The sequence below is a fragment of the Macrobrachium nipponense genome, chromosome 1 (genome assembly GCF_015104395.2).
Source record: "Macrobrachium nipponense isolate FS-2020 chromosome 1, ASM1510439v2, whole genome shotgun sequence".
In the NCBI taxonomy this organism is placed as follows: Eukaryota; Metazoa; Arthropoda; class Malacostraca; order Decapoda; family Palaemonidae; genus Macrobrachium; species Macrobrachium nipponense.
In genome coordinates, this window is record NC_087200.1 from 202989040 (window position 1) to 203003089 (window position 14050).

The 14050-nt window shown below is 35.5% G+C and overlaps 1 protein-coding gene across 2 annotated transcripts in view; it reads right to left on the reverse strand.

Annotated features, from left to right (window-relative positions):
• LOC135220024 (CD209 antigen-like protein E) overlaps positions 1-13756 on the reverse strand; it is a 160206-nt gene extending 146450 nt beyond the window's left edge. Inside the window, exons 1-6 of one of the 2 annotated variants that reach the window (XM_064257342.1) lie at positions 13566-13735; positions 12842-13054; positions 11727-11792; positions 9794-9880; positions 8004-8153; positions 6648-6759 (exon numbers count right to left, since the gene is read on the reverse strand). In XM_064257342.1, coding sequence (XP_064113412.1) covers positions 6648-6759; positions 8004-8153; positions 9794-9880; positions 11727-11792; positions 12842-13052 — 626 coding nt within the window. In that variant the 5' untranslated portion in view covers positions 13053-13054; positions 13566-13735. Of the gene's footprint in view, positions 1-6647; positions 6760-8003; positions 8154-9793; positions 9881-11726; positions 11793-12841; positions 13055-13565 lie in introns of both variants that reach the window. The other variant, XM_064257340.1, reaches the window with a different exon arrangement.
• Positions 13757-14050: the final 294 nt, after the last annotated feature.

Genomic DNA, 14050 nt, shown 5'->3' on the forward strand with positions numbered 1-14050 from the left:
ATATGTATTTGACATACAAGTTTGAGTTTTCAGTCATTTTTCATCTTACCCCTTGCTCCTGGTGGAATGCATTAAAAGGCAAAATCGATATCAGTGTGATAGAACATATCTGTGGTTTGCTTAATGGACTTACTTCAAGTGCAAGCATTGAGAGAATCTTTTCTATTTTTGGTTGGTACACTCCAAACTCAAACAGACTGGGAATTAAAAAGGCAGGGAAGTTGGTTTTTTACACAAAGTTTTAAACAAAGACTATAATGTAGATGAAACAGACTAATTTGTTTTGTTTTGAAGTGTTGATCAAGTTACCTTGACATTGAAATTTTACTTTATAACAAATTTTGTCTGAAAAATTATGCATGGTCAGAGGCTAGGATTTGGATGAATACTATTTTTTTTCTTCATATATACCTGTGCTAACATTGTAGTCAACACTAAATGTGTTTATTTTCAAAAAATTTTCTTTATTGAATGTCTTTTTTACCTATTTCAACTTGAAATGAATAATTGCTCTCTTTCTCAAGCTATGATTAACATGACTGTTTCTTTCTATATAACTAACACCCCCCCTTTTTTTATTAAAGATATAAAATAATTTACAAAGAAATTTCTATTAACCTAATTATCTGAAGTTTACCAATGTATGAATATGTTCAGTTACATCAAATGTTATATTATGGCATGGTTACACAAAATACATGTAAGTTAGAGTACAATTACCAAAAATATATATTACCTAAAATATAGTTGTTATAAACGGAAACATGAAGACTAAAAATATAAAAAACCAAAAAAACCATGTTTTTATAGGACTGGTTTAAACCATTTTCACTGTGGATGAGCAGCTTAGCCAGGTAGAAGTGACTGTTGCTGGCCTATTATCATCAAACTCCATCTTCTCCTGTTTGAATTTTCCTTCCTCCTGATCCTTACTACTCTTAACGTTAACATTTCTTACTTTTACTGTCCTCACTTCTTACTTTTATACTTTCTTTCTACTATCCCTCCTTAGTAGTCATTCATGAATTTTCATCTCTTCTCATGGCACACATGGCTATACCTCGCCCTTCGACTTCCTCCACCTTGTTGCATTTCTCTCTGCTAAAAAAGACTGGCAGGTAAAAGATCGTAAAGAGACAAATAAATTGACAGAGCAACAATATTGTATTTTGACCAATAAACTCCAGCTCTCGCATCTGTGGAAAATGATAAAAGGCAAAACTGGGGCACTATTTATTTTGACAGGAACAAGTGAAGTTTGAAAACAAATTACCACAAGGATAAAAGAAACATAGGATAAGGTCTTGCTCGGCTTCATGTATCAAGGCAGCTTCCAAGGACTGGTACATTAAAAAAAGTAGCTGACAACTGCGAAGAGTAGGCGGAGCTTCTTAGATTGAGAGAGGGGTGTGTTATTCATAAATCCTCTTCGCTAGAGACCAAATGCAGATATTATTTATTGGGGGAAAATAACAATCATATAATTTCTTGTTATTTGGACCAGACTTAACTACAATCATTAAAATCTTTACTTTCACATATTTCTGTGGAAATGTGGATCAAACTTATACATCTTTAAGCTGATAGTATTTATAGATCTTATTAAACTCTCTTTTATAAACTAACTTAAGTCTTGACATTTAATTAGTACAGGAAGTTTTTTTTTTTTTTTTGTGTCTTCCAGTTGATATCATTGATTATTAAACTCTTAACATGAGCAAAAAATTTTTTTTTTTTTTTGCACATATTCTGTATATATCTTTAAGTCTTTGATGCTGCTTAATTCTCTTTTCCAGTGATGTACCATTTTGATCCACACAGAATTTATCATGAGAATTACATTGGATTTGATTGTGCACATTCTTGGGACTGTCATCACAGTTGTTTATTAATTTTTTGTTTTTTTAATGAAATTAATGCCCTCCTGTGGGCAGTAATTTCATAAAAAAATGTCTTTCATGTAATTCTGATACAAGAATATTGTTTGTGCGATATGTTTCTGTTTCATCACTGTAAGAAGTCCTTTATTTTGCCAATCTCATTACATTGTCTAATACATTATCAGGAAGTGTTAATCCCTTATACATCTTCCTAATAACATTTATTTCTTCATGGATATATTCAGGACTATTGCCAGTAATGCCCACAAAAAATTATGTCAACACCGATTTCTTAACTTAAGTGTTGAAGCCCACATAAAATGCAAATTCATTGCTTTCTGTGAATATCGCAGTCCAAGAGGTTAGGCTATAATCATTTTCCCTATTTATAACAAAAACACAGTGAGATAATAATAAAAAAAGGCTCAAGCTGTTCACATCCTTCATCTTCATTCTCAAAAGTGTATAAATTCACGCACAGTCACATCTGAAACACTTATCTATTGTCAGAAAATTCTTCAAACTGGTGTGGTGTTCTCAGTAGAAACTTTGCTAGATACTATTTGCATTTTCTACAAAATCAGTCGGTCATACCTCATGATGAACTAATCTTTGGGTGACAATTCGTCTTCCGTGATTTTCTGTTGGCCTCAGGATTTTGTCATTTGTGGAAATTCATTTAAAAGTGCAATCCTTTTTTCAAGTGCATACAAGAGCAACATTTACTATTAAGCTCTGTGAAGCTAAGTGTCTTCTTCAAGTTAAAAATGGTCATAATTAGCTTTTAAAATCAATCCTATTAATTTTGGTGATTTAACTATATCATCACAAACTCTAACCACTAAAAGTAGGTAAATGGTGCTCCCTAATCCCCTCTGAGTTGATAAAACCTTGGCTACTACTTACTCAGCTGACCAAATCGAGTCAATCTTCAATTTGATTATGGAACGAGAGAGCAAACCAGCATCTTGTGTACAACTCACAGTGTCTCAGGAAAACAGGAATTTTCTACTCAAGATAATTATCATCACTGAATAGAATGTAAAATTAATACTATATATGTATATATTTCCTCTCTAGTTACCCTCCTTTGTTAGTTATACCTCTATGAGGGTCAGTTCATGACACCCTGTCTTGTGCAGTGCAGATTGCAACATATGCTAGTTGCAGAGAACTGTCTACAGATTGCAACCTATGCTAGTTGCAGAGAACTGTCCCTACACAGGCAATGTTGTTAGTCCATCTTAAGAGGCTGGTTTTTCGCAGATGTAGCTGAAAAGAATAAAGTCGTTGTTTAAAAAAAGAAAGCATTTTTGAAGAAAAAAAAAAGAGCAAATCACTCTTAAGTCTTTCCAACAACAGTCTGATGAAACACATTTAGTCAATGGTTACAGCAGGAGTTATGACTTCTTGTTGAGGTTCCACTTGCTGTTAAAAGTAAATTGCTTTAAACATAAGAGCCTCTAATATGTCATGTGAGGAGAAAACAAGACAGTATGACTTATGTATAAAAGTTTATAAAAAGACATGCATACTAAGTTAACCATATTTCTTTTCTATTAATAAAAGTGCCCATTTTTATCTAACAAATACCATACAAGTTTGATAACTGACAATTTCGTCTGAACTATTTGTTTTGTTTTAAGAGAGAGAGAGAGAGAGAGAGAGAGAGACCCCTTACCCTGGTCAATATTTCATTACGGCTTCATCTATCTGGCCATACCACTCGAATTCATTAGTGAAAAAAATGGGTGGATTAGGGCCAGTGGTTCCCAAACTGGGGTCCGTAGACCCCTGGGTGTCCTGGAGAAGGGCCTAAGGGTTCTGAGACACAAGGAAAAAATTAATATTTTTTCAACTCCATAAAAAAAATATACATACAATAAAAAATGTACATAACTGATTCCCTATCATCCTAGTGTCGCGTGTTATCGACACTTTGGTGGCGCAAGCAGCTAACTTGCACATCTTTCTTTTTACATCATTATTCATAACGTAAGCTTATTTTCAAATTAATTACGACGTAGCAACTCCCGGTATGGTAATGATAACTTTTGATTGGCTATCAGGGTCCTCAGCTGGGACTCATCATATTTGGAGGTCCTCGTTATGGCCAAGTTTGGGAACCACTGGACTAGGCAGTGGCATATCCCTGTGGTAGGGGTGTAAGAATACTACCACTGTAAGTCCTGTGTGTTGTAAAAGGTTACTAAAAGGAGCGCTGTTGCCTTGCACTCGTATTTTTTAGTAAAGGGCTAGGCCACTGCCAATAACCGTGGAAACTGCTGCTGGCAAGTGGGCTTTTCAGTCAAAGGCAAGGCCGAGCCAATAACTGTGGTTGATAGACAGCCAGTGCATGCAGTCGACTAAAAAACCCCTTTGACAAGCAATAAGCCATGCCTGATGCATGCAGTGGGGAAGGCGCATCGGGTAACTGATCCCTTAATGTAGGAATAATGGTGGGAAAGAAGGACTAGGCAGTGGCAATTATCCCGTCGAATTTCTTACACAATGTCATTGTCTTGAGTCAGACGTTTTAAGATCAAAGATTTGAGCACAGCACGAAAAGTGGACAGGGTTTCTCTGGAAGCACTATTTTCAGATTTAATGTCTCTGGAACGATAAACAATCTTCAAGACGAGGTTTATGATCTTTTCAATGACTGAATTTTGTCTCAATGAAAAGAGTGGTCAAGAAGGGGAATATCTAAGTCTGTACAAGAAAGACACTTTGCTGTTATCAGTTAACGGGTTTCGTTGTCTCTTCTTTCTCCTCATAAGACTCGTTCATATATAGTAGAAGGTAACTGGTTGCAACTATGACAAAAATTCAGAGATTAGTATTCTTACCAGTGATACGAGTAATAACAATCTTTCATCATTCCAAGTACCGTCCGAATATATCACAACACAGTCTTGTCCATTGTTATCGTTTGGGTTGCCCGACTGCCCAGCTAAAAGTAATGAAACAGTTAAGATTAGTATACGTTAATATTTCACATTAAAAAAATAGAAGAATCATGTATACAAATGTTCGCTACATCTTTCTTTCTCTGTGTGGGGTGGGTTTTTATGTTCTTGTACATAAATAACATAATAACCCGAAATAAAAGGAGTTCATTTATCTCCTGAATATCGTGAATGCTTTGTATTGTCAGGACTAGGTAATGTCAAAGAATGGCTAAAAACTAGAAGCTAATGGCCTATTTGTGAAGGAGAGAAATTTCATTACTCTCCTGAAATCCATAAAGCAAAAATCCTTGCCACTGAAAAGCGTCAACGTTACATTGGGGAACAATAGGTACATCATAAGTGTATAATACAGGGTGTCGATAAAGTCATTCCCTGATTAATAAAATTATTAACTAAATTCTCGTGGATATGACCGACACAACTTCAAATTATGTTGAGCAATTACTAAAGTTTCTTTGTTTACTCCTTCCGCCTCTGAGTCAAGAATAGCACAAATGGTGTCATTGTAGGAGAAAGCCCAGTGTGTGTTATGGTACCGCAAAACAAATCGCCTGTTACAGTTCAACACTATGGTAAACCGCCAACAAATCACTGGTTAATAGTTCAGTTCAACACTATGGTACCGCAAAACAAATCGCCTGTTACAGTTCAACACTATGGTACCGCAAAACAAATCACCTGTTACAGTTCAACACTATGGTACCGCAAAACAAATCGCCTGTTACAGTTCAACACTATGGTACCGCAAAACATCCGCCTTTAAAACAGTCCAACACCTAGGTCCGCAAAACATCACCTTGGGTTCAGTTCATCGCAAGTTCAGAAATGAGTATCGACGTGATCCACCAGATTCTAAAAGCATTAAAGCCATGTATTGAAAGTTCACAGAGACCGGATCCCCGTAAGAGAAGCGGTAGACCCAGTTAAGTGATGCATTCGTTTGTTGCTGTGCGCGACAGAATGGCCACCACGTTCACCCTCCTGATTTTTTTCTTATGGGGTTATATCAAGGATAAAGCGTACAGTGCACCAGTACCTAATGTTGAAACCTTAAAAGCAATGTAACTATGGAGAAGTTGGAGAATACCTGGAGTGAGATTGAATTTCGCTTAAGACATACTCCGGGCAACAAAGGGGGCACATGTTGAAATTTATTAGTAATGTTAAAAAGAAAAAAAAAAAAACTCTAGTCACTGTTGTTGAAATTGAAGGAAACCTTATACCTCTAGCTAACATAGTTTGTGCGTAATGACGGTCTGAAACCCGGGAAAGACTTTATGGACGCCCTACACTACTCTGTGAACATTTTCATCATGAGCAACGAAAAAGTTGGTTTATCACGGGAGCATTCTGGAAACCTTTGAATGCTACAGGATGTATCATGATTTCCGTTGCATCCAGTGTTAAAGAGCTTCAAAGACGTGGCTATCAGGCACTACAGCTTCCCATTTCATGCATTAACTCTGGGAACAATACTTGGGTGTGTTCTGCTTTGAATATGGCCGATGTAGGGAAGATGGAGCTAATGTTCGTCAACCCTCTTCATTTGTACATATGTATGCATTACTAACAAACAGAGAAATTTCACCTAACCTGAGATATTTTACGCGAGTAGATAACATTGGACATTCTTTTGAATATACCCAATTAAAATTACCATCACGACAGTCTCCTGCTAGGGTGGTTAAATGCTATTCAGATTTACAATTTTTCTCTCCATATACTTTGTTAAATACGTAAATCTTGCTTTATTTAATATACAACAAACAAACAAAATCTAGCACATAATAATCACCTTGAATAATTGCCATTGTCTTCAACAGCGCTGTTGTCCACAGACCATTTAAAGTCTTTTTCCTTTGCTTTGTCATTCAGTCCAATCCAGAAGCCATTGTTACTTACTTTACCTGTTGGAAAGAAATAGTGTTCCCCTATGAGTACTTAACAGCTAATGCTAAGCAAAACATTAAGTTATCTCTAAAATCCGTGTGCAGGCAAGGTAATGTTGATATAAGGAATGGAAGCAGTCGCAGCTAGGGGCCGAAGGCACGCTGCGAAGAACCTTCAGTAATGACTACAGTGCACCCCATGAGATGCACTGATGGCACTACCACCCTCTGGGGGGCAAAGGCAATAGTGCATCACCACTGAGTAATGAATTTCCTTTTACTTTACCACTTATACAAAATATGTTTGTGTGGATTAGACTGAATGATCAAGTGATTCAAGGGAAGAATGTTGGATCTCCATTCGCCATTGAATTATAGATATTCTTTCTATCGTTATATATCCTGCCACAGAATGTGTCACCTTGCACTGTGCATGTTCTCTACTATTAAGCACACTAACTCACAGGGTAATTGGTCAGGTGTTTTTTGCAACAAAGGAATGCCATCAAGCAAGCTGTACTAGATACAAAAAGAATGTTCGATTGCTTGCTTCAGTGCGGATGTTTAGTCACCTTTGATGTCACTGTGTCCTGGAATTCTTGATTCTTGCATAAATTTGTGATAGTTTTTCTTTTTCCTTTCACATGTGTCCGCACTGTTAATCTAGAAAGGCAGATCAGACTACAACATTCTTTCATTTTTGTTTAGAGAAAATCCCAGGTTCACGAAGTTTTGTGTTCATAATCAAGTTTTCACTTCTGTTTATTTACGTAGTTATAGTCGGGATCATTCTTTTTTAACACATTCACAGCATTTTATTTCGTTATTCTTTACCTTTTCCTTCATTTGGTTTTTCGTTGTCCGTTGGGGGAAATTAATACTATTATGTACTGCGAAATACTGCCAGGCCTTTTAAGTTTAGTTTATAAATTGCATTAACAAGTGAACTTGTACACACATCAACCTACTTTCGAACACTCAACTTGCAAACATTCAGATACCAGTGAAGGGAATTATTATATATATAAGTAATAATATGGGACGAACTACAAAGAAACAGAAATGGGAATTTGAAGTTTGTTCTGTTGGTGGGAAGCAGAGGAAAAATAATTTTACAAGATGTCAGGTCAAAAGAAAGTCTTCAGTTATAGTTTGCTAAATGTCATGATTGATACGGACTTCCGTTAGTGCTGACATGAGGAAATAGTACGCGCGCACACACACACACAGAAAGAGAGAAACAATAAACTCTGTACACTTACCTTTAATGAAGTCATTCTCTCCTTGGCTTGTTATCTTGACCAACTCACTGCCATAAAATTTGCAATCATTTTGTGCATCTGCCCAGTCCTTATAACTGGAGCGAAAGTAGTAGCAGGAACCATTAAATATATCGTAGCCCAATGGGCAAGCTGAAGTGAAAAAAAAAAAAAATCCTTATTCATCAGTAAACATCAGTTTCCACTTGGCCAAGAGCTGCTATGCACATGACTCCTGAATTTCTGCTTAAATTTCATTTGAACCATTTTGACTCATCTTACAAATGCCACTTTTGGAAAGAATGGGCGATACTTTGAGACATTTAAAGGCTTGCCTATATTAAGATCTACCTTACTTATCAGTGATAGGAGACACCAACTGAGCTAAATAAAACTTATTTGGACTTTTAACGATTATTTAAGTAACAGAGATTTAAAGAATGAAAGTATATCAATATGATACAATATTTATCATTACTATTAGTGGTACTTGTATGTTGGGAGACCTGTAATCAAAAAAATAACATAAATGAATAGGATGATAATTACTTTTTGCTTTAGTTGTAGTTGGGGTCGTGGTGGTTTTATGTAGTAGTTGAAGTTGTGGTAGTTGTAGTTGTATCAGTACTTGGTGTAGTGGTTGTACTATTAGTAGTAGTGGGGGTTGTGGTTGTATCAGTAGTAGTAGGGGTTGGGGTGTGGTTGGTTGTAGTTGTAACTGTAGTTGTTGAAGAAGTCGATGGAGTAGTTGTTATGGTTGCAGAGGTAGTAGTAGTAGTTGCAGCTGGAGTTGTTGTAGTCGTAGTGGCTGTTGAGAAAGATTTGTTAAAGTCCTACTGTCTCCCACGAAAGCTTCCAGAACAAATGAGTTATGTATGTAAGAGCCAGCTTTTGTACAAACACACACACCACACACACACACACCACAAAGTGTGAAGAGAGATATGAGGAGTTGGGATTGAGCGAGGAGGATGCACTGGACCGAAGGAGATGCACTGGACGAAGGATATGGAAGAGTGTGTTGAAGAACATTACAGTGACCCCAAATAGGACAAGTTTTGTTTGTAGAGAAAGAAGAAGACACGCACACCACAAAGTATCCTGAACAACTCACCCAGGAAAAATATAGCTTCATTCTCTTTAAACTGAGGAAATAAAAGTCCTTAGGGGAACTTAGCATTAGGGTATGATGGCACCTCAACGGAGCATTAGTTTTGTACAGGTACTGCTATTTAGAAGCTCTAAGCTATAGACGATAGAGGAGATCAGAGGTTCAGTAACTAACTCTTAATCTATATAGTACAGTGTTCCCCCGTATTCGTGGGTATGGGTACCAGACCCCTGCAAATAGATAGAACCTGCAGATAGTTGAGACCCGATAAAATGCTTAAAACTGCCTAGTATTTTGTCAGTTTAAACTCATGGAAAACCCCTGGTCTTTTAAATAGTTTTATTCCAAAAAGTGTATTTTACGATGAAACTGATAAAAAAAACCCAGGAATTTGTGGATATTTCTTATAGGAAAAGACCGTGAATAGGCGAATTTTCTGTGAATAATGAGGGGTACTATACGTTCCAGAGAGAAATCCGTGAATACGGAGGGTTCACGGTAATATAATGCACATTAATGGAGTAGAGTTTGCTATTTCATGGCAGCCTCGAGACATCGCGTCTCATCTTCTCCTCTGTGTTCACTGGGCATACAAATCTATTCTAGGGAGCAGCAGATAGCAATGAGATTCAAGGTAAGATTTGTTGAATATTTCCAGAAGAAATTCTGAATTTGAACTTACCATTAAAGATCCAGGTATTGGCATCCGATCTCTCTACTAGATTTTCAACGAGAACTTCATCGTGACTGAATTCACATGTGAGCTGAGCTGAAGGATGAAAAAGGATATAAATACCAGAGTATTACAATAAAATTCACACTTTCTGCCACCCTTCGGAGTCCTGTATTTACAATTTATGTCTCCATAGTACACATGGTAATTAAGTAATATTTTATTGGATATCAAAATTAACAAATAAAAACTCCTCGAAATAATAAATATAATAATAATAATAAAATAATAATAATAATAATAATAATAATAATAATAATGGATAAGTATCAAGATCTGAAAATAGACATAAGAAGGATATGGGATATGCAGTGGAAATCGTACCCATAATCATAGGAGCACTAGGCACGATCCCAAGATCCCTGAAAAGGAATCTAGAAAAAACTAGAGGCTGAAGTAAGCTCCAGGACTCATGCAGAAGATGTGTATAGAAACGGCACATAGTAAGAAAAGTGATGGACTCTAAGGAGGCAGGATGCAACCCGGACCCCACTATAAATACCACCCAGTCGAATGGAGGACGGTGATAGAGCAAAAAAAAAAAAAAAAAAAAAAAAAAATAAAAAATAATAATAATAATAATAATAATAATAATAATAATAATAATAATAATAATAATAATAAACAACTGCTCATCTGTTTAAAACTTGAGTTAATGTAACATTTAAAAACAACAATACAGTGAAAAATTCGTTCATAAAATCACTTCTGACAATAGGAAAGAAAGTGTATACCAAATCCCGTCTGTTTCTCTATTGGTCCAACAGGAAAATGTTTGGGAAGCAAAACTGAATGGCATAAAGAAACGTACATTCCATTCGTCTGTGGGAAAACGCTTCTGCTCTCAGCTGAACAGACGTAAAAAAAACGGGTTAATCTAAAATGTTGCAAGGAAATACACTTACAAAATTTAACAGAAGACAGCTTCTGTAAGAATAGCCTATGAACATACAAACCTGATTCATTTATTTGAAAAAGAAATATGCAAAACCTTTAGCTTGTAAGGAATGTGGCCTAGCGTGTCTCAGCAGCCAAGATTAGAACCCATCTTACAATAAACAAGATTTATAAGAGGAGCACTCACAGTCACAAATGAGTTTGTGGCTCCTCTTTTTCATGTCAGGTGCTACTATTTCTTCTTTACTGTCTATGTTCGCTCGTACTGGCACTCTTAAATTAACTAAAGATCTTGAGTACAGATCAAACCAGTCAGGATTTATACCTAGTTCCACATGCCATATACATCACGTGCTTCCAGTGAATATATATATATATATATATATATCTATATATATATATATATATATATATATAATATAGATATAATATATATATTATATATATAGATAATATATATATTATATATATATATATATATATATATATATATATATATATATATATATATACATATATATATATATATATATATATATATATATATAGATATATAATATATATATATATATATATATGTATGTATGTATGTATGTATGTATATGCACACACAAACACTTGAGAAAGGTAATTTAAACATGTGATTACCTCCATGACACTAAACTACGAAATAGGAAATGTGGAAGGACAAGAAAAACAATAAGAAAGGGAAAGAGTTCATAGGAATATGATTTATTACCATTGAATTCATAATCCCCTTCCCCTACTGCACATCTGACTGAAGTCATAAAAGTAATAACAATCAATGGCATTATTCCACTCATTTCCTTCACGCAATAACAATCAATGGCATTATTCCACTCATTTCCTTCACGCAATAACAATCAATGGCATTATTCCACTCATTTCCTTCACGCAATGTCATCAGAGAGAAAGAATGTGGAAAAATAGTTGAGAAAAACGAATTCAATTTGAGCTACTGTACCTCCATTATACTGAACAGTGACGCCGCTGCAAGAAATATTACGGATGCACATGATTCTGCAGACACCTGGAATGTTGGAGAAGTTGATGCAATTAATAAATTAATATGTAATAAAATTAAGGCGTAAGGTATTATAGCATATATAAATGTGACTCGTATCGTGCCTGGACACCAGTCTTTCAACTGAGAGGCCAGGGCGTTAGCGACTGATGCACATAAGCCATGGCAGTGATGCGTCCTTGTCCAAGTATTTGTGTTGTTTTAATCTGGTGTTTAATTAAATCACCATAAATACATGGAATTCTGTGTACAATATTGCCATCTTTTCTGGGCCTATTTTCTATAAGCATGTTTTTTTCATATTATATTATAATATAAAAAAATGCTTATTATTATTATAATATCATTCTTGTTATAATATAAAAAATATGCTTATAAAAACAGCCCTTGAAAAGATAGCAATATTGTATAAAAAAAATTGCATGTATGGATTGAGATTCATTTCACGTTAGTAGACCAGTAAAGAATTAAACACCAGATTAAAACAACACAAATACTTAGTGACAAAACCATTTCCAGGAACTTGTTAGAATCTATTATGATTCAGATAACCTTGGTGAATCATTTTAATGTAAGCCAAAGATAATTTTCTTTTGACCCAGTAATAAAACATATGTTCCAGAAGGGACATATGATAGATATCATAAAGACGATTACCAATAAGTAGATTTAGATGTCAATCCGTTGACTGTTCTGTGACCTCCCAACCTTTTTGTATTTTTGTATTTTTTTTTTTACCTTAGGACTTATACCCACCACATACATAGGCCCCTGCTCTGTATATCTTTAGTTGCTGTGAGTGACCATGTCTTGGTAATGTTCCTTGGTAATAAGACGAAAGTACACAGCATCTCCAGTGTTTCAATTTTCCTTCGTGGCTGTAACTTTGTTCATATATATAGTCTATATATATATATATATATATATATATATATATATATATATATATATATATATATATATATATAACCTGTTCAGTTGTTGCTGCTTCAAGTTCAGAGTCTGCCTGGACAAACAAGTATGAAAGAAATCTAAATTATCGGGAAAGAACTCACATTGTGAAGAGGCGTCAGTAACCCAGTAGTCAACAAGATCCCCGGGCAGGGTCTTGCCAGGTGCAAATTGCAGGTGTTCTCGAGCCCAAGAGCCCAGTGGAACAAAGAGAAGAAGAAGAAGAATGGCAGAGACGGCCATTTGTGTCAGTTGCGCCCAAAGTTCGCGCGCCTTCCATCCCACTGGGAATGTCCTGGTGCCCTCTATCTTCATTCCTTTTTTGGAGGGAGAGAAAGAGAGAATATTAGTACAGACATTCCTCTATTTACAAACTTTCAACTTGTGAACTTTCAGAGATACGAACAGCCGCGAGTGTAAAATAAATATATTTTACTATGCTACCACCAAGATTTACTTAATGTTTTAAGGTTTTTAATATAATTTATACTAATAAAATACTCTATAAAATACAGCACTCCTATAGTAGATTCCCATCAGCCGTGCATATGATGTCTAGGCCAGTCCCTTATGACGCTCCTGGTTGGCTGTTGATAAGCCAATGACTCTCAGGAGAGATGGAACATACATCCTACCTATGTGAACTCTCGAGAGAGACTGAGTTTCCAGCCCTGTCATTGGCTCATCAACAGCCAGTCAGGGGTGTCGTAAGGGACTGGCCTAAACTCCAAATGCACGACTGATGTGAATCTAGTATAGTATTGTGTTTTAGTATAAAAAAAAAACATACATAAATATTACTGTATGTATTGACTCTTGAGTACGTACTATATCAAATTGGATAGGAGAAGCCGTTCAGAATGTAACTCGTTCATAAGCGGAGAAGCGTCTGTATTTGCCGTCTGAAATTTAAATTTTACCAATTACTTTACTTTTCTGATATTGCTGTATTTTTGGAATCGACTTCGAAGGCTAACAGTCTCATTATAACTTTATAATGAAAACATGAATGGAAAGAATTAGAAGAAATTATAGAAAAATTAAAAAAACTGAATAAAGAGCATGTTTCCTAAAACTACCACTGCATGATGAGCAAGATATAATTATTTTATGCAAATCACATTCAGCATTAGATGGAAACCTCGAAATGCAACAACAGCATTCAAGCAACAACACAGAAATTAGAGACATCTAATCAAGGTTGAAAAAAGAAAAGAAAAGAAAAGAAAAGAGGGAAAAACTGAACACCTTTGAATTTCTGTAATAATTTATTAGGAAGGAAACGCTGAGCTTTTAGGGATAACTTTCCTTGT